Here is a 22,362-nt window from a genome sequence, read left to right on the forward strand (position 1 = left end):
GACTAGCATTCCACAATTGCATTAACAGATGTTTTGACATGTATATTGGCTAACTGGCCTGTTGACTAGTCCAGAAGTGTTAAAGGGGGTCATCATTACTCTTGTGTTCTCATTGGCCTTTTTTTCCTCACTCCAGCTACTCTGGGAGTGCGTGCCTCAAAGCCACCAAATCCTGACATTTTATTCATGGGTCAAATTTAACAACCAAAAGCAGTCATTAAACCTATTTTTGATGAAGTTAATCACTTTATTGAAAACTATGAGTTGCAGGTAGAGCCAGCCACTTGTAATGCACTTGTTTCAAATGCTACACTCAGCTATGTAGCGGTCAGAGTGACCCTCCAAACAGCAAATCTTCACTGCATTACTAGCTTCAAAATGATTAAAGGGGTGTTTAAACCATTTCAAGAGCACCTTATTGCACTTTATTTATCTAGCAGCTCTGTTATTAGATGATTGAAATGGTCATAGGAACAAGAGTAGGCTATTCAGCCCCTCGAGCCTGATCCACCATTCAATTAGATCATGGGGGATCTTCATCTTAAATCCACCTAGTGTGATTCCTGGGATGACAGGGCTGTTCTATGAAGAGCGATTGAGTAGAATGAGCCTATATTTTCTGGCATTTGGAAAAATGAGAGGTGATCTCACGGAAACACATAAAATTCTAAGAGGCTTGACAGGGTAGGTGCTGAGGAGTCGAGAACTCGGGATCATCGTCTCAAGGTCAGCCACCTAGCACCAAGATGAGAAGAAGTTCCTTCGCTCAGAGGGTTGTGAATCTTTGGAATTCTCTACCCGCGACAGCAGTGGATGTTCAATCATTGAGTATCTACAAAACTGAGATTCTTGGGCACTATAGGAACCAAGCGATATGGGGACAGGGCAGATAGTGAAGTTGATGTAGAAATTCAGCCATGATTTAATTGAGTGGTGCAGCAGGTTTGAGGGGCCACCTGACCTACTCCTGCTCCTATTTCTTATGTTCTTGTCTACCCGCTTTGTTTCTGTTGCCTTTAATACCCTTGCTTTAACAAAAATCAGTCCCAGCATTGGCACAAAATAGCAATTGGGTTCGTTAATGAAATTGTTTGATTAATATATCCTGCAGCAAAGATAGAAATATTAGCCCACCTCAGTTCATTTGGATGAGCTGCTGTGAGCTCGAAAGAGGCAAAGTCAAACCTGCAGGGCCTCAAATGTAACTTTAAGTAAAAATTAGAAATCAAAACGTTTTGACAAAAATACAAATTTCAAACAATCAAATATTGAATCCAATACAAAGGGATTTATGTAGATATATATCATTACATCTTCAAGGCTTTCGCTAACTTATCAAAAAAGCAGACACAGGTATGAATACATTTTCAGAAGAATGCACAGCTGTTGTTTGATACCACCGCCTTGCTCTGGAATGCTCACACGCTGGTTTGAATTTTCCCGGCCCCTTGATGCCGTGGGTTGCGGTGCGGGGGCCGGTAAAATGTTGTGAGGAGAGGCCTGCCTCAACCCGCGACATCGAGAAGGACTCGCCGCATATTACTGGCGGCGGCGGGACCCCGGTGAGGCACCCCCCCCCCCCACTCGCCGCTGCAAGACGGCAGCACCACAATCAACATCTGGTAATGATTACTTATCTATGCTGATTATACAGTCTGCCGCCTCTCCACTGACACTGCCGGATTTTTCATTGAACGGGTGGCCGTCACGTGCCGTGCCGTTCACGATCTGAAAAGCAGGCGGGTCCTCACTCTGCATTACGGAAGGGAGGAGGGAGGGGGGATACACAGGGGTCTAATTCTGCATTCTTACAGGGAGGAGGTCTGGGCTTACTGCAGGGAAAGCTGTGCTGGCATGAAGGGAGGTACCGTGTACCATCCCTCCGTTAACAGTGCACGTTCTGTGTTTGTGAGGGGGCAATGGCACACTAGGCACCCTGTGTGTGGGGAGGGTGCCAGAAAGGGCAGAAGCATTAAGGTTTTATGGATTGTGGGGGCAATCGATTCAGCTGGTAGGATCTTGATGTGGTCATGCTGTGCCACTCTGAGTGTTGGCCAAGATGGGCAATGCCATGCCACGCCACATAGTTGATCCAGGAAAGCAGCTGATGTAACCAATCCATGCCCTGATAGGAATCTTCGAATACATGCAGGGTTCAACTTTATTTATCACATGGAAATAGGTATGGCTCATCCTACATTGTGTAATCCTCTGCACGTGAGGATCCATATGCGCCAGAGGCAATATCAACAGGCAGGTGTGATCCATGTAGAGGCCCCCGGTCGTGAGCATCAGCCCCCAAGGGGAGCTCGCCATTATGGCTGCAGTGCATCTACAGGCCCCACATGACATGCCATCGGATGTCAGAGCACCAGTGTCAGAGGAGATTGCGCATATAGAGAGGGTGGTGACACGTCTCTGTGCCCTGCTCAAGGATGACCTGCAGCCCATGGGCTCCGGTGGACGTCCCTTTGTTCCTCACAGTGGCAGCGGTTCTCAAGCCTGACACCTCTGCAGCCTTTTAGGGGCCCAACAGAGACCTTTGTGGGGTCACACAGTCAGCAGTGCAGTGCTGCATCAGGGAGGTCACCAATACCCTGCACCAGAGGGCCAGTGAGTATGCCTGCTTCGGGACAGACTCTCAAGCCAGGCCCAGAGGGCCATTGGTTCTGGCACCATTGCCGGAGAACCATAGGTTGTAATGTTCATAGACTGCACTCATGTGGCCCTCAGGCCGACTGCCAGGCTACCACCTGCAGACGTCACTATTAAAGGAGCCCTCTCAATCTAGGTGAAACTGATATGTGATCACCGCAGATACTCGCAGCGAATGTGTGACCGCTTCTCAGGCAGCTGCCATGACACCTGGGTCTTGCGCCAGTCCCGGCTGCCACTGCTGTTCACTGAACTGGCTCAGATGGACGGGTGGCTTCTTGGCGATAAGGGCTATCCTTTGCAGACATGGCTCCCGACACCGGTGAGAGACTCCACCACTGCTGCAGAGGAGAGATACAACACCAGCCACTGAGCTACATGAGCCACCATTGAGCAGGAGATCGGCATGCTGAAAGAGCACCTCCAATGCCTGTATGTATAGGGTGATGCCCTGTACTATGAGCCAAAAAGGCCAGCTCCTTTCTTTGCTGCTCTGCACAACTATGCACCCAAAAGGGGCCAGGCCTGGCATGATGAGGAGAGACGTCAACAGGATTCCTCCTCGGACTATGAGGACGCTGAGGACCTACAACATGAAAGACGCATGGGAGGGCAGATGGCACCCAGGCTCTTCACGCAGGGCTAGCAGTGAGGTAGGGATGTATGGAAGTGGCTTATCAGACAAAGGCTATCTGCTCCATAGGAACCAATATGAGCTCTGCAAGCCACACATCACCCTCACTCACCTGCTGTGCACTAGTCCACATCTGCAGCTTCCCTGTGTAAACCATTAGAGGCAGCAGCTGACTAAGCCAATGTCCATGTCACTGCATCCATGGAGATGCTCGTGTGTAATGGTGGCATAGCAATGATGTTATTGCATTTGGCTCTTCTGAAGCGCCAATAGTGCAAAGGGATGTGACATTGGTGCTACATGCTGGCACAGAGAAAAGGACACATGTTGGTGAGAAACATTTAATGAAAGACATATTTACATTGCTGTGATACCCGTGCATTCCCATTTGTGTCAATGTGTTCTCTGTAAACCGCTGTAAACCTCTGTAATACCTTTTATGGTCTATTTAAGTCTCACATCCTGGAATGTGCAAATTTATGATTATTCACCCAGGTGCAACATGCCTACAAGAAGGAATGTTACACTTGAGTGAAGAGGATCGCAACTTCACAGGACACTGGGACACAGCCGGGTAAGCATGTGGCAGCAAAGTGGAAAGTGCTGGGGTCACTCAGCAGGTCAGGCAGCATCTGTGGAGAGAGAAGCAGAGTTAACTTTCAGGTCAGTGAACTTGGACAAGTTAACTGTTTCTCGCTCCACAGATGCTGCCCGACCTGCTGGATTTCTGCAGCACTTTCTGCTTTACTGCCAGATTGACAGCAGCCCCACTCTTCAGTGTCAGGTAAGTATTCTTTGACAGCTGTCAGGAAACAGGTGCTGGGGTGCTTAAAATAGGGCCCCAGCACCTGCTGCACAACTGTCAAAGGGTTCCTCACTGCGCCGAATGTAATTCAGCCTGCTGTGTCTTACAAGGTTCTTCGATTCCTTCCTGACTTTATTGAACACTATGGGCTGGATTTTGTGTGGCCCCTTGAGGTGGGGTCGAAGGCGATGGGGGGAGAGGCGGTGGGGCATGGTGTATCATGACGAGTGGCAGGGGGCAGCAGGGTGGAGGACCCATCACCTCTCCGTCACCAAGTGACCTTCCCGGGGTGGGATGGGCCGATGACGGTCTTCCCGCCCAGAGGACAATTGAGGCCCTTAAGTGGCCATTAAGAACCAATTAAGAGCCTCTTCCAGCTGCTGCTGTGATCTTACCAGTGGCGGGGGGCAGAGGGGGGCCTCCGACATGTGGGGAGATCACCTTGTAACACGAGGCGCCCTCCCTTGTGGGCTTGGGTGGGCGTCCCTCCTCCCTGGGCAATTTGTGGCTGACGGAGGACCCCCACCAAGAACCAGTTTACCACCCCAGGACCCTCCTTCCCTTGGACTGCAAGACTACCCCCCAGACTCCTCTTGCTGGGGCCTTCTGACTAGCCCCAGTGACCCTGTCTCACCCGCCTCTGTTCTGCCGTTCCACCACTGGGCCTGAGTCTGAGGCCTCTGCAGTACCAGCAGTGGCCACCGATCAGTGGCTTTGCCGATACTGCTGAGCTGCCAGCATCCTGATAGGAACTTTAAAGGAATCCTGCCTCCTACAATTTTGATTTTAAAAGGCTGGCGAGTTGGGGGTTGGAGTTGGGGGGGGGGGGGAGGTGTTGGGGGGGGGGTGGGGGGTGTTGGGGGTGTGGCGGGTGGGGGTGGCTACCTACATATATAATCCTTTGAAAATCCTGAAGCAAAACTGAAATGACCAGGAACTTCAGCAAGCTGTCCACATGGTGACAACCCCAGTCACATTCCAAATAGAGCAGATACCTTCAATGGCAGTCTGCACACCCTGGCAGGGTACCCCTTTCAGAGTTAAAGAGCCTCAATAATTACTTTAGTATTTTGTTCAGTTAAAAATATATGTATTTGTAGATCTGACTTTTAGAACATGGATAAATTTGACATGTTTAGATTATTGAAAACTATCTCATTCTAAAGTTTGACATGCCACTCACGAAAATTTTCACCTTCAAGGTTGCGACTTACTTTTTAGAATCTCAGGGTTGTAAAATGTTGCTGCAAATGCCACAGGTTCCTCTGATGCTGTTTCGAACCCAGTTTCCCTGTAGTGTGGTTGTCCTTTCATCGACTGACATTTCAACATTTTCCAGTGCTCTGGGTAAAATATCGTCATGAGTTCGTCCACACTGGAGACAGACCGCAACTGATGTTCCAGTTCACTGTTCATATGGCCCTGATAAAGAACACACAGAGTGTCAGTTAAACAGTGCATTAGCAATAATTCAGGTGTGGTGATGCTTGAAATTAGGGCAGCAGATTGACCTGGCACACACATTACAAATATTTGACCACTACAGAGGCCATCAGTTACTGGAACTGTGAAGTGCCATTTCTGATACATTGTAAGGTAAATGGTCCTGAATTATGAAGAAGCGTATATGATATCTTAGTATTGTAATGAAGGAATCTAAGTAAGAAGTTTGTTGATACACTTGATAAGGTACAAACTTCATAAAGACAAGCAATGTGTGCACTTCAATAGTGGACACTATGGGCTGAATTTTTCCAGCTCGTCATCGATCTCGGCTTCAAAAACCTTGCGCCGCACGCATGAGATGTGCACCGCTGAGTTGCCACATTATTTAGCGTGACAGCTCACTTATATGGGGGTGGCAGAACGCCCGCCCCCGATGATGTAGTGGGGGGGGGTGCTCCGTCCCCGGCAATGGCTTCCATTTTAAAAGGGTTTCAGGCCCTTCTGAGGCATTTACATTTTTTAAGGGACAGTTTTTAAAAATTAAAATTTTATTCAAAGTTCCAATCCCTTCTCCCACACCACCCCCCCCAGTTTATTAATTGCCCTCCTCCCCCCAAAAAACCTTTGTTCCGATCCCAGAGCTCCCCCCCCCCCCCTGAACTTTAGTAATTTTGACCTTCAACACCTTCCCACCAACCCCTCATCCAATAGCAAGAGCTTTCCCCGCTCCCCCTGACCACCCTGAAAACTTCACTCCTCCCCACTCCCCACCAGTGTGCCGCCTCAGATCTCCAAATGGCAACGGGCCGGAATATCGCCGTGGGACGGCCGTCGTGACGAGGTAAGTAATTATGCATTTATTAAAAATTATTGAAATATTTAAATTAAGTTGCTGTCGCCAAGCGGGGGGGGGGGGGGGCTGCCACGAGATCTCGCCGCTGCTGGTAATATGGGGCGGGGCCTTCCTGGCGTCGAGACCCATGGCAAGCCTCTCCCGGAGGTATTTTCCTGGCCCCCCTGCCACAACCCCTGATGTTGCAGGGCTGGTAAAATCCAGCCCGAGGGGTAGATAGTGATTATGTTACTGGACTAACAATCCTTGAGGCTTAGACCAATATTCCAGAAAATGGTAATTCAACTCCCACCTAGGCAGTTTGCAAATTCAAATCCAGTTAATAAATAAAATTCATACTCAAGAGAAACAATTATTGTAGAAAATGGAGGGGGATAAAGTAATTTAATCATTTTATGTATTAGGTGAATCCGCACACACTTAAAGATATTTTTTGTCTTCTAGTAAAAAGGCATTAAGTAGTGTTCTGCATTTTATGCTCATATTGATTTTACCTGTGAAATATAAAACAGAGGAAGCTGTACCCCTATATTACTTTATTTCTTTCATTGAGTATTTTACAGGTAAGTGTTTTAAAATTATTTTATAACAGACATTTGAAGCAATTGTGTTTTTATGTCATATTAGTAAAGTAATATTTAAAGACCTTGTTTGTCTTAACACATGCTATCATTCAAGAAAGTGAATGGTTCGAGCGCTGGATTTCAGAAGGCAATCCAAGAAAAAGGCATATCTTGATCAGCTAGGTGGCTGGATGGAGCAGTAAGTGACAAGAGTTTAAAATTAAGTAGGAAATACAACACAACATTTTATTCACCGAGATATTCCATAATCCTTTGTCGGAACAGAACTTTGGATTTAACTGGATCAGAATCAGCCTGTACAAAATTCAGATATGCCTACATGAGAACCTCAGAAGTCCAAAGATAAAACAGTCTGGTGTGCAGGGGGAGGCCTCCAAGCCTCATCGTCTTGCTCCACCAAAACCTGCAAAGAAATTAGCGACATAACCTCTTCTGAACCCCATGGAAATATGGAATGCAGATCCCTTTGCTATTCCTGTACACGTTCCAAGTATACATGTGTCATTGGTCACATCATTGATTTATTTAGCGAGTCTGGATATATGGTCGTAGATTCTCTTCAAATGGCTAGAATGATAATTCTACTAGTCCTAGGATGTGCTATTTACTTTCAAGAACACACTATAATGGACTTGGCCTAAGACATTGTAACATATTATCCTAAGATATTGTAAAGTAGGGTATTGTAATTTGCCTGCCTTAGGGCATTGTAACATATTTGTCCAAAGGCATTATAATATACTTCTCCTAAGGCAAACATAAGAACATGAACATATGAAATAGCAGCAGGAGTGGGCCATTCAGCCCCTCAAGCCTGCCCCGCCATTCAATAAGATCATGGCTGATCTGTCCCAGGCCTCAACTCCTCTTTCAGGCCTGCTCCGCATAACTCTCGACGCCCCGAGATTTCAAAGATCAATCTACCTCCTCCTTGAATACATTTAGTGATCTAGCCTCCACAACTCTCTGAGGTAGAGAATTCCAGAGATTCACCACCCTCTGAGAGAAGAAATTCCTTCGCATCTCAGTTTTAAATGTGTGCCCCTTATTCTGTAACCATGTCTCCTAGTTCGAGATTCCCCCACCAATGGAAACATATTCTCACCATCTATCCTGTCAAGCCCCCTTAGAATCCTATATGTTCCAATAAGATCACCTCTCATTCTTCGAAACTCCAATTAGTAAAGGCCTAACCTGTTTAGCCGTTCTTGATAAGACAATCCCTTCATCCCAGGAATCAGCCAAGTGAACCTTTTCTGAACTGCCTCCAATGCTAGTATATCCTTCCTTAAAGTAGCGTAATATTCCTTGGCATTGTAATTTAGGTGTCCTAAGGCATTGTAACATGATATTCATAAAGCAGAGTAACATATTTGTCCTGGTACACTGTAGTGTACATGGCCTAGGATATTGTAATTTCTGTGTCCTAAGGCATTGTAATGTAATTGACTTAGGGCATTGTAATACACATGTCACAGGATCAGACAATTACAGATTTGCACTTTGTATAACACATTGCACAAACACTATTATAAAATGGCATGGATTTTGTGGTGGTAAAGATGGTGAAATTGTCAGAGTTTGCTGTCATTACCCCACTGAAACTGGCAGCAACTTCAGAAGTCTGCACATGCGCAGAATAACGTGGAAATCCAGCAGCTGCTGTCAGTGAATCTACATTACTCTGGAGGGTGCGCTGTTGAAGCTCCCCCAGACTGCAATCAATAGGAAATCAACTGAATTGATGAGAACTTCCACTCTTACACTGTTAGTCTCCCTGTAAAACCCTTGAAAAAAGTTATAAGGTGTAACTGGGTTTTTAATGGTGTACTAACTTCATAATTACTGCCAAACACCCTCACTGGCCTTTGTGGAATGCCAAATTTCTCTATTATGATAAAACATTCACATATTTTTGAAATAATATATTTTTAAAGCTTGCTATATTGATATTTTAGCATCTATGTTAATCCATTCATAATCATTTATTTCACGATCTAAAAATTTAAATTAAAAGTGAAGGATATATTGCTTTTAACTTTCTGGTTTGCTGTCTGTGAGAATACTTAAATGTGATTGGCTACTTACCCTGCTTACTGACATCCCTGCTACTGCACGCCTGGCGATCCCCTGGACTTGGCAGCAGATTTAAACTGTCAGCGGGAAAGGGCAAGTCCACAGCACAAAGATCACTAGATCTTTGTGGGCAGCTGTCTTTGAGGTCAGTGCGGAGTACTGATGCTTTGCTACTGATGGCAAAATCCTAGTTATATCCTCTCAACTTACATGTTTCCTCCTTTACCTAATTAAACAGGAATGCCTGAGTTAAACTCTTTACCAGTTATAAATGCTAATGCATATCAATCAACAGAAAGTGTATTGTCAAGAATTACACAGATGTTTTTACTGATTGTTTCTTCCACTTTGAGATGGAGTCATCAGGCCTAAATCCCTCCTTCATATAGAAGGGAGAATGAGTTGAATATCAGTCAATGTTGACCTCTGAATGGATTTCACTCCACTTCAGCACCACTAAAATTACTGAGTTAACCCACTGGAATGCATATTTACTCAGCTTGGATAGAAATATTTTGATTGCTGACCGACTTGCTAAATACTTACTTTGTATCAGTCTGTACAGGACAGGGCGACACTAAAGTGCCAGAGATATGAGGAAAGCTGAAAATAAATTAAGGAGTGGAACTTACTAGATTTCATATAAGTTACAAAAAAGGTAGTGGGGAAAATAAAGAGACTAAAGATCGAGAAATGTCCAGGACATGATGGTTTCCACCCGAGGTTATTAAAAGAAGTAGGTGAGGAAATTGTAGCTGCTTAAGTCATAATCTTCAAAACTCTAGATTCAGGAATTGTCCCCTTGAATTGGAAATTTGCCACTATAACTCCATTATTTAAGAAGATTTAAGGAGAGACAAATAAAGGAACTATAGGCCTTTTAGTCTAACTTCTGTTGTTCGGATGCTACTAAAATCTGTTCTTATGAACAGTGCGACTGAGCACTTGTACAAATGTGAACTTGTCTGAGACAGCTGGCATGGATTTGTAATGGGTAAGTCATGTCTAACAAATCTAGTTGAATTTTTTGAAAATTCAATTAACGTGGTTGATAAGGGAGTGTTTATAGAGGTTATTTATATGAACTTGCAGAAGGCATTTGATAATCTTCCCTATAAGAGATTGTTAACAAAAATGAAAGCACATGGAATTGAAGGCAACCTATTATCATGGGTAAGGAATTGGTTAGGAAGTAGGAGAAAGACAGCAGGGATGAATGGGCTACGTACTCATATTGGCAGGATGTGACTAATGGTATCATCGGGGACCTGTAGTGGGGCCTTAGCATTTCACTATATTTATAAGTTAACTTGATGAAGGAATAGGGAGACGTATGTCCAAGTCTGTTGATGACACCAAGTTTGACGGCACAGTCATTAGTGTAGATGGGAGCAGCATTTTACAAAGAATATTGATAGATTGAGTAAGTGGGCAAAACTGTGGCAGATGGAGTTCAATATGGGAAAGTGTAAGGTCATTGACTTCAAACCTAAGGAAGATAGATCAGAGTATTTTATAGATTGTAAGAAGCTACAAACTGTGGAGCCCAAGAGGCCCAAATATATAAATCATCAAAAGCTAGTGGACAGGTACAAAAGCACCCAAAAAGGCTAATAGGATGTGGCATTTATCTCAATATGGCTGGAATGCAAAAGGGTGGAAATTATGTTACAGTTATGTAAAGGTCTGGTTAGATCCCATTTAGACAACTGTGATTAGTTCTGGGCACCGCAACTCAGGAAGAATATATTGGCTTTGGAGGGGGTGCAGCACAGATTCATCGGAATGATACCTGGGTTAAATTGTGAAGACAGGTTTTAGATTAGATTAGAGATACAGCACTGAAACAGGCCCTTCGGCCCACCGACTCTGTGCCGAACATCAACCACCCATTTATACTAATCCTATATTCCTACCAAACATCCCCACCTGCCCCTGTATTTCCCTACCACCTACCTATACTAGTGACAATTTATAATGGCCAATTTACCTACCAACCTGCAAGTCTTTTGGCTTGTGGGAGGAAACCAGAGCACCCGGAGAAAACCCACGCAGACACAGGGAGAACTTGCAAACTCCGCACAGGCAGTACCCAGAATCGAACCCGGGTCCCTGGAGCTGTGAGGCTGCGGTGCTAACCACTGCGCCACTGTGGCACTAGGCTTATATTCCTTTGAGTATAAAAGATTAAGGGTGATCTAAATGAGATGTTTAAGGCAATTAAAGGAATTGATAGGGTAGATAGAGTGAAATTATTTCCTCTGGTGAGGAAGTACAGAAGAAGGCAGCATAACCTTAAAATTAGAGCTGGGCCACTTAGGGGTGATGTTGGGAAGCACTTCCCTACACAAAAGGTAATGGAAACTTGGAACTCTCCCCCTCAAAACGCTGTTGAAGCTAGGTTAATTGAAAATGTCAAAACTGAGATTGATAGATTTTTGTTAGGCAAGGGCATTAAGGGTTATGGAACCAAGGTAGGTGGATGAAGTTAAGGTACAGATCAGCCATGATCTAACTGCCTGGAGGAATAGGCTTGAGAGACTGAATGGCCTGTTCATATTCCTATGTTCCTAGATGCTACCTTATTGTGCTCCTATATAGTAATGCATTATGACTTCTTTCCGTGAATCTTTGTCAAAAAATAAGTAAAGAACTGCAATATGAAGCAAATTGCTCTCTTTGTGTGTGCAGGAATGACGATGAAAAAAATCATGTGACGAAGTGTAAAAATAAAGACAAATATTTCCCACTTCTACTTTATGACTATCACCTTTAAAGAAGTTAAAAAATAACATTCTGTGTATGTTACATACCTGACTGTCTTGCATAGATAAAGTGCACTAAGGGAACTTAACAAAACGATTCTGACCACCTTCTCATAGCCTCAGAAACTCTATTGTCACAAAGTTTTCCGATTGCTAGGTCAGATGCATCACATACATCTTCTTTTCCATTAAAGATTAGGCTGCATATTTGCAGGAAAAAAATCAAGCATATGTCTATTTATCTTAGTCAATTATTAAATAATGAATCAATTTGTTTTAAAGAATTGTGCTGGAATGTAATGATATGCCTGTCAAACTCATATATAAACATATCTGCGTGTTTAATCTGTTTTACTTAACTGACATTGTTTTCTTCTTTATCAGACTAGCAAATCTACTTTGGATATAACTGGTAAAAGGTTTATAATTTCCAGCTGTTGGATATTGGGAAGCGGAGCTAAAAGCTGAGTTAAACATCAACCAAAATGACCTCTATGAATTTGTCATAAGCAATTCTGTACTCGGTGGAGTTATTTTTTCAATTAATCCTGAACTTGTCCTCGATCGTCCTATAATCTAACATAATATTTCATAGTTGAATGAAATAATATTCCTTTCAGGACTAAGCTTATGAATCTGCATTTCAGATTATCAATGTTTTCTGTGTGCTAAAATGATAGGATGGAAGATTTCAGCTGAATATTCTGTATTCCTTCCTAGGGCTGGAACAAATCTTCATACCTTGCTGTTCCACTTTTCTCCAAACCACTAATTGGGTTCTAGACTTTAACTCTTTCATTTGTGTAATCTTACTTAGAGATTTGAAAAAATGACCGCAGAGCAGTGTTGTTATGGGCCTGCACTACGTGACTCTTTTTTAACTGCAATCAGAAGGAGCCTGCAATGTGAGCAAATTTGAAGAACTGGGTGAAGCAGTCCCAGTGTAGCCATTACACATTCATTTAAGAATTATAGTTAAATAATGGGCAAAAGCTAACTTAAAATACACCCTACCAATGGCAGCATGTCCTAATACAGGCTCTTAAGTAACCTCAAAGGTCAAGAGATGGGATTCAGGCATTTCCAATAGTTACTGTCTTAGTATGTCTTAAATTTCATAAAATCAGATTTTTCATTCCTGGATACCAAAGTCATTTAAACTGCATGTAAATCACAGTATTTAAGTGCAATTTAGGCTCAACCGAAAAAAAGCATGTGCTATAGACCTCAACTTTTGATAGAAGATCTATTATATTTCTATAGAAAGGATTTTTGGATAGCTCCTCTCCTGTAATTAGCCAATTAAACCTTGGGTTTCTGTTTTGCCACTGGCTAAGTAATACATTGGTTGCACAGTTTTAGATTTCAAATTGAATGGCTGGAGCAAGAAATGCCAATTGACAGAAAGTCTTCTTGGAAGATTAATAAACTGGCTCTCATCCTTCTCCTAATGGTACGCAGAAAACCCACTCCACAGCAGCTTAACATTAATGGGCTGGATTTTCATTATGGAGGTGGGAAACAGGAGCCAAGTCTGCTTTTGGGTCAAAAACCTGCTTCCGGTTGGAAGCTGATTCAGGTTCTGATTTTCAAATGAGTAATGGGTATGGAGATGGGTTTCGGGAATGGAGTTGGGTCAGATCAACTCTGGAGCTCACGTAGACACCCCATGTCAGCCATCACTGAGGCTGCTGGTTGTCCTGAGGGAGACATCTGCATTCTGTGCATTCCCACTGCACCAGAAGGAAGTGAGATGTCACAATGTCACATGAGAGCCAGAGGACTGAAACTCAGCACAGGGCTGCTCCTTGCTTCATTGATGCTGACCTGGATATAATGTTGGAGGCCGTGAGGGAGAGGAGGAAGGTCCTTTTTCCTGAGGTGTGGCAGGAGGAGGCCACCTTGTCGTGCAGCAGGGGCACCTCTCTCTTCAGTGTTATCCCCCTCTGCCCTCTCTTCCTCCCCCAATAAACTGTCTCCTCCAGGTCCTCAAGGTCCACACCTCTCTGGAGGGCCATGTTATGGAGAGACTACCACAATTACGGAGACCCTTGTAGGAGGGTGCCACTTGACCAATCCAGGCACCAGAATCGCTTCTTCAGAAGCACGATGGCCTGCTCAATGGTTGCCCTGCTGAGCAGGTGGCATTGGTTGTTTTGTTACTGTGACTCTGACTGGGCTCCCTTGGAGAGGTCAGTTGTTGAATCAATGCCCTCTGTGCCAGCGCAGCCCATCTGCATCAAAGTGAGTGTAGTCCCTGTCCTCCTGAATTTGGCATGCGTGACCTGCCTGATGGCCTGATGAGCTGCCAGCTGCAAGATGCCATCAAGGTCTGCAGCTGCAATCACCTGGTTGCAATGAATTTCAGGGCGACAGTCACCTTGACGGCTGCAGGTAAGGGACTGCCATGGGGGCCGCGAGGCCTCAGGTCATTGCGGATCAGAGCACAAATGTCCATAACCATCTGCCTGGAAAGGCACAGTGTCCTATGGCACTGGCATTCTGTCCTTTGCAGGTAACTGACTCTTGGGCAGTAGACCTGATGGGTAGCACCTTCTTCCCCCAGCAACCACCCCACCCACCCCCCCGCCCCGCTGTGCTCCTCTGTTGCCTTGCTGTCCAGGATGCTGCATCTGCTGAAGCTCATCCTGGCTGCTCTGTCCAATATCAAAGTAGCCTGTTCCCATCTCAACTCCCTCAGCCGGACTTTATGCGCCCACCAGGCCTTCCCCTCCCAACCCCGGTACCAGTGATGCCAGTGACCACACATCCCTCTCCAGATTCCTGCCACTCACCACTGAGAAAAGCAAGTCTTACAGCTCCAGAAATGGCAACTCCGTTGCACTTTTAGAGCAGCTGAGCTTTACTTTGGACTTCTGCATTATGTTAATCAGCCCTTCTCATAGCCCTCACAGCCCCCCCTCCTCCCCTGCCTAGTTCATATCTTCTAATACTGGCCATAGTTCAGACATAGTGTTCCCTCCCATGCCCTTCCTTTGAAAATCCCAAACTGCTGCTGACAAGCCTGTTAATGAGCTCCACAATGAGCTCAACAGGCAATTAATTGGAGGCGTGTGGGGTTGCCGTTCCCTCCCTCCTGGCGTCCCTTTCAAAGTGGCTTTGCGATCCAAAGGTGGCGAGACCCGGTGCCGACCTCTGAAAACACGATCTTCAAAGCGCGCAAACTGCTTATGTCCTCAGAGAGCTTGAGAAATCTCTCCCTGTAATCTGAATGCCCTCTCGATGTTGTATCATGGTGGTAACTGCAATGTTAGAAGCACTCAATGTCTGTCAAATGTTCAATGCAAGGATTTTGTAGCATGTAGTGGATTTAATTAACAAAGGTTTGATGAAACCACAATTACATGAGGGCTGCATAACCAGCAGCCTGTTTCTAATCAACATTTACTGCAATAAGACTCCCGGCACGTGGAGGAACACACGCCAATAATATCTTCTTGTTGGCTCTTTTGGGTCTTATTTTCCAGCGAGATATTGCAGCGACCAAACCTCCATTTAATCCACATTCTGTATTCAGGTCACTTTGCTTACAGAAATTAAGTGTTACATACATAACACCAATGGGGATCATTGTTTTGTTCCAGTTATCATTTAGATAATGAAAACAGCTTAAGGCATTATATTTTTATTTATTTATTTATTTGATTTATTTAGAGATACAGCGCTGAAACAGGCCCTTCAGCCCACCGAGTCTGTGCTGACCAACAACCACCCATTTATACCAATCCTACGTTAATCCCATATTCTCTACCACATCCCCACCATTCGCCTACCACCTACCTATACTATGGGCAATTTACAAAGGCCAATTTACCTATCAACCTGCAAGTCTTTGCCTGTGGGAGGAAACCGGAGCACCCGGCGGAAACCCATGCGGTCACAGGGAGAACTTGCAAACTCCGCACAGGCAGTACCCAGAACTAAACCCGGGTCGCTGGGGCTGTGAGGCTGCGGTGCTAACCACTGCGCCACTGTGCCGCCCAGTAAATCAAAAAGTCAAAATTAATACATTTTTCCCAAGAGTTCCTTTAATTGCAAAAGGCACCATCCAGTGCGATATTGAGTCATATGCACCAAACATCCTAGTATTCCAGTCTGCAGTGAGTTAGTTATCTTGTTTGTGGTAATAGCTGGAACTTTACAATTAAGAACACAGGAACAGTAGGCCATTCATCCCCTTGAGCCTGCTCCACCACTCAGTTAGATCATGGCTCAACTTTACCTCAACTCCATTTGGTTTAGCTGGACCATGATCGCCATATGCCTTGATATCCTTGCCGCACAAAAATCTATTGATCTCAGTCTTGAAAGCTCCAATTGTCTCAGCATACACAGCCTTTTTTCTGTATGGGCAGAGGATGCAGGGGGAGGAGAATTCCAGATTTCTACTAACATTTGTGTGAAAAACTGCTCCCTTGATTTCCCTCCAAAATGGCCTGGCTCTAATTTTAAGATGATGTCCCCTCGTTCCTGATTGCCCTACAACACCGCTAGGCTTTTGGAAGGGATAAAAATCAGCCAGGCTTCCCACTCCTCATCACTATCTCATGACTCTTGCTGCATAGTCCATGTGTGTGGATGTCAGGTGGGAGAGAGACTAGCCTATGATGAGCTCCAAGAGCAAATACTCACTGGGATAGGTTATCGTTTTCACTGGCCAGTGTCTATGCTCACATGGGAAGAATGGCCACTACCAATTTATGTGGAACGGTACCTCAGCCTTCTGAAGAGGAAGGGAGCAAATTGGGGTGATGAGGAGGGGTGAGGGGCAGACTTTCTTTTAGAATGACCCAGTGGTTTAGCTATCTATAATTCATCCCCGTTTGCATGAAGGTTTGGACTTCCCTAACATCCCATATGGTGACTTCCAGATGTCACTGAGAGCTGATATGATGAACTCCCAGCAACGACGGACTGAAAGCTGGGTGGTAGGTCAAATTGCATCACTCAGAACCAGTTACATACATGATTTGGACTCAGAAGTTAGTGGAACGGTGCCAAAATTTTCAAATGATACCAAATTGGGGGGAGGAAGTAAAGTGGTGAAGAATTGCACCAAAATGCAGGAAGACATAAATAGACTTGCGAAGGGGATGAATAAAGAAAAAAAATAAATTCAACATAATGAGGTGGTTTCTTTTGGTAGTAGGAAGGTAAGAAACTAAGTGGGGTGGAGGAGCAAAGAGATCTGGAAATACAAACAAAAGACTGAGGGTTATTTCTAGAGCAACAGAATACAAAAGCAGTTAATGTAAGTTAATGTAGAACCTTGATTAGACCATGCTTGGAGTACTATGCGCAGTTCTGGTCTCCATACCATAAAAAGGGGATTTGAAGCACTGGAGAAAGTTAAGAAAATGTTTACAAATATGTTACCACAATTGAGAGGATGTGTCTGCTGAGGAGGCAGGGGCTGGAAAAGAGACAACTAAAAGACAGCTGATAGAAGTCTTTCAAACTAAAAAGGGGTTTGATCAGATGGATGTGAAGGAACTGTTTCCACTTGTCAGTCCAGAACAGGATGGCATAAATAAAAGAAAGCCACTAACAGATCAGAAAAAGGATTTTGGAGGAATTTCTTTACACAGAGACAGGTGGGAATGTGGAACTTGCGACCACATGTCAGCGTTGAAGCAGATAGGATTGAGGCAGTTAAGGAGAGGCTTGATGCTTACATGAGGGAGTAGGGAATAGAGGGATACAGGAATTGGGCGGAAAGAGGTAATCAGAGCAGCAGTTTGCTCATGTGGAGTAAAAAACCAGCATAGACCAGTTGGGCTGAATGATCTGTTTATGTGCTGTAGCTTTTATGTAACTCCATTAAAAAAAAGCTTTCTACCTCCCTGTTAAGCGTTGACTTTTTTAAAAACTCATTTGCTCCAGAGAATTTTAAATTCAACGTCTCAGACCATGCGCATAACTGAGCTTTCTTTTTCTATGTTCTAGAGAATGCTTTTACTCACTCAGTTAGGTTTTTTAATGCAGTGAGTTGTTATGATCTAGAATACACTGAAAGCGTTGGTGGAAGTAGATATATTAGCAACTTTCAAAAAGGATTTGGATATATGCTTGAAAAGGAAACACTTGCAGAGCTATAGGGAAAGAAAAGGGGAGTGGAACTAATTGGATAGCTCTTTCAAAGAGCTGGCACGGGCATGATGGGTTGAATGGTCTCCTTGTCTGCTGTATGAGTCTATGAGTTCAGGGCTGCTCACTGAGCATATCTCCCTATGTTCCAGAGAGTGTTTCCACTTACCCAGTAAGTTAGTAACATGCCTAGGGAATCAAACAGAGACATTCTGTTTTGGTATTTTCATGTAAACTGAACCAGTAATAAAGATTATGCGGTGGTAGGGAATGCATGGGAGACAAGGTGGCATTTTTTGGGTAATGTCAATTTTGCGAAAGCCAAATTCTGGAATGGTTGGAATTTAACTTTCCAGATATGGCTTCAAATGGTATAATGCTACTTCTGCACTTACACTCAACCTGACATTATGATGGCCAAAACCAGAAGTCAGTGGCCCAGATCTTGTTGAAAAAAGCATGGCGTCTAAATGACGAATGTGCTTATTAATGTGCTTACAAACATACGAACGTAAGAATCAGGAACAGGAGTAGACCACTCAGTCCCTCAAGCCTGCTCCGCCATTCAATAAGATCATGGCTGATCTGATTGGAAGCTCAACTCCACATCCTGCTTAGCCCCAATAACCTTTCACCCCCTTGTTTATCAAGAATCTCTCTACTTCTGCCTTAAAAAATTTAGACTCTGCTTCTACTGCCTTTTGAGGAAGAGAATTCCAAAGACTCAAGACCCTCTGAGAGAAAAAAATTCTCCTCATCTCTGTCTTAAATGGGCGACTTCTTATTTTTAAACAGTGACCCCTAGTTCTAGATTCTCCAACAAGGGGAAAAGATCCTTTCCACAATCACCCTTCAAGTACCCTCAGAATCTTATATGTTTCAATCAAGTTGCCTCTTACTTCTCTAAACTCCAGTGGATACAAGCCTAGCCTGTCCAACCTTTCCTCATAAGACAACTTGCCCATTCCAGGTATTAGTCTATTATGGGGAATAAAGAAATGGCTGACCAACTAAATGCATACTTTGGTTCTGTCTTCATAAAGGAGGGCACAAATATCATACCAGAAATGTTGGGGAACACAGGGCTTAGTGAGAGAGAGGAACTGAAAGAAATCAGTATTAGTAGAGAAATGGCGTTGGGGAAATTGATGGGATTGAAGGCCAATAAATCCCCAGGACCTGATGGTATGCATCCCAGAGTACTTAAGGAAGTGGCCCTAGAAATAGTGGATGCATTGGTGGTCATCTTCCAAGATTCTATAGACTCTGGAACAGTTCCTACAGATTGGAGGGTAGCTAACGTAACCCCACTATTTAAAAAGGGAGATAGAGAGAAAGCAGAGAATTATAGACCAGTCAGCCTGACGTCGGTAATGGGGAAAATTCTAGAGTCCATTATCAAAGATTTTAAAGCAGAGCACTTAGAGAACAGTGGTAGAATCGGGCAGAGTCAGCATGGATTTATGAAAGGGAAATCATGCTTGACAAATCTACTAGAATTCTTCGAGGATGTAACTAGTAGAGTTGATGAGGGGGACCCAGTGGATGTGGTTTATTTGGATTTTCAGAAGGCTTTCGACAAAGTTCCACATGAGAGATTAGCGTGTAAAATTAAAGTGCATGGGATTGGGGGTAGTGTATTGCGATGGATAGAAAATTGGTTGGCAGACAGGAAACAAAGAGTAGGGATAAATGGGTCTTTTTCTGAATGGCAGACTAGTGGGGGACCCCAGCTATTCACAACATATATTAATGATTTAGATGAGGGACTTAAATGTAATATCTCCAAATTTGCAGATGACACAAAACTGGGTGGGAGGGTGAGTTGTGAGGAGGATGCAGAGAGGCTTCAGGGTGATTTGGACAAGTTGAGTGAGTGGCTAATGCATGGCAGATGCAGTATAATGTGGATAAATGTGAGGTTATCCACTTTGGTAGCAAAAACAGGAAGGCAGATTATTATCTGAATAGCTATAAACTGAGAGAGGGCGGCACAGTGGCGCAGTGGTTAGCACCGCAGCCTCACAGCTCCAGCGACCTGGGTTCAGTTCTGGGTATTGCCTGTGTGGAGTTTGCAAGTTCTCCCTGTGAATGTGTGGGTTTCCTCCCACAGCCAAAGACTTGCAGGTTGTTAGGTAAATTGGCCATTGTAAATTGCCCCTAGTGTAGGTAGGTGGTAGGAGAATGGAGGGGATGTGGTAGGGAATATGGGATTAATGTAGGATTAGTATAAATGGGTGGTTGTTGGTCAGCACAGACTCGGTGGGCTGAAGGGCCTGTTTTAGTGCTGTATTTCTAAATATAAAAATAAATATGCAGTGAGACCTGGGTGTTCTTGTACACCACTTGCTGAAGATGCAGCCGTGACAGGTGGTAAAAAAGGCAAATGGTATGTCAGTCTTCATAGCGAGAAGATTCGAGTACAGGAGCAGGGATGTCTTGCTGTAATTATACAGGGCCTTGGTGAGGTCACAACTGGAACATTGTGTGCAGCTTTGGTCTCCTTGTCTGAGGAATGGTATTCTTGCTATAGAGGGAGTGCAGCGAAGGTTTACCAGACTGATTCCTGGATGGCAGGACTGTCGTATGAGGAGAGATTGAGCTGGTTAGGATTATGTTCGCTGGAGTTCAGAAGAGTGAGGGGGATCTCATAGAAACTTATAAAATTCTAACAGACTTGACAGGGTAGATGCAGGAAGGATGTTCCCTTTGGTGGGGGAGTCCAGGTCATAGTCTCAGGATACGGGGTAAACCTTTCAGGACTGAGATGAGGAGAAATTTCTTCACCCAGATAGTGGTGAGCCTGTAGAATTCGTTACCACAGAAAGCAGTTGAGGCCAAAACATTGTTTGTTTTCAAGAAGGAGTTAGATATAGCTCTTGGGTCAAAAGGGGTCAAAGGGTATGGGGCGACAGCGGGAACAGGTTACTGAGTTAGATGATCAGCCATGATCATAACGAATGGCGGTGCAGGCTCGAAGGGCTGAATGGCCTACTCCTGCTCCTATTTTCTATATTGCTATGTAAACATTCTCTGAACTACTTCCAATGCATTTACATACTTCCTTAAATAAGGAGACCAATACTGTACACAATACTACAGATGTGGTCTCACCAATGCACTATAAAACTGAAGCATTACCTCCCTACTTTTGTGTTCAATTCCCCTTGCAATAAACAATAACATTCTATTAGCTTTCCTAATTACGTGCTGTACCTGCATACTAACCTTTTGTGTTTCATGCACTAGGACACCCAGATCCCTCTGCATCTCAGAGCTCTGCAATCTCTCACCATTTAGATAATATGCTTCCTTTTTATTCTTCCTGCCAAAGTGGACAATTTCCCAGTTTCCCATATTATACTCCATTTGCCAGGTCTTTGCCCACTCACTTAACCTTTCTATATCCCTTTGTAGCCTCCTTATGTCCTCTTCACAAGATACTTTCCTACCTATCTTTGTGTCATCAGCAAATTTAGTAACCATACCTTCAGTTCCTTCATCCAAGTCATTTATATAAATTATAAAAAGTTGAGGCCCCAGCACTGATCCCTGTGGCACACCACTCGTTACATCTTGCCAACCAGAAAATTATCCATTTATGCCTATTCTGTTTCCTGTTAGCTAACCAATCTTCTATCCATGCCAATATGTTACCCCCTACACCATGAGCTTTTATTTTCTGCAATAACCTTTGATGTGGCACCTTATCAAATGCCTTCTGGAAATCTAAGTACAATACATCCACTGGTTCCCCTTTATCCACAGCACATGTAACTCCTCAAAGAACTCTAATAAATTGGTTAAATATGATTTCCCTTTCACAAAACCATGTTGTCTCTGCCTGATTACCTTGAATTTTTCTAAATGCCCTGCTATAATGTCTTTAATAATAACTTCTAACATTTTACCTAACAGATGTTAAGCTAACTCGCCTGTAGTTTCCTGCTTTCTATCTCCCTCCCTTTTTGAATAAAGGAATTACATTCGTTACTTTCCAATCTAATGGACCCTTCCCCGAATCTCGGGAATTTTGGAATATTAAAACCAAAGCATCAACTATCTCACTAGCCACTTCTTTTAGGACCCGAGGATGAAGTCCATCAGGACCCGGGGACTGTTAGCCTGCAGCTTCAACAATTTACACAGGACCACTACCCTGGTGATTGCAATTTTCTGGAGTTCCATTTTCTGATTTACAGCTATTTGCTCTATCTTGAAGACCAATACAAAATACCTGCTCAATTCATCTGCCATCTCCTTATTTTCCCTTACTAATTCCTCAGACTCACTTTCTAAAGGACCAATACTCACTTTGTTAACTCTTCTTTTTCAAATATCTATGGAAACTTTTACTATTTGTTTTTATATTTCTAGCTCACTTTCTCTCATACTCTAATTCTTCACTCCTTATCAATCTTTTAGTCATTCTTTGC

General features: G+C 43.9%; 1 protein-coding gene across 1 annotated transcript in view; it reads right to left on the reverse strand.

Moving 5' to 3' along the window:
• vegfc (vascular endothelial growth factor c) overlaps positions 1-22,362 on the reverse strand; it is a 221,487-nt gene that overhangs the window by 86,432 nt on the left and 112,693 nt on the right. The window contains exon 2 of the mRNA XM_068029324.1: positions 5,309-5,516. Within this exon, the coding sequence (XP_067885425.1) occupies positions 5,309-5,516 (208 nt within the window). The remainder of the gene's footprint in view (positions 1-5,308; positions 5,517-22,362) is intronic.

Source organism: Heterodontus francisci, chromosome 4, assembly GCF_036365525.1.
Source record: "Heterodontus francisci isolate sHetFra1 chromosome 4, sHetFra1.hap1, whole genome shotgun sequence".
Taxonomy (NCBI): domain Eukaryota; kingdom Metazoa; phylum Chordata; class Chondrichthyes; order Heterodontiformes; family Heterodontidae; genus Heterodontus; species Heterodontus francisci.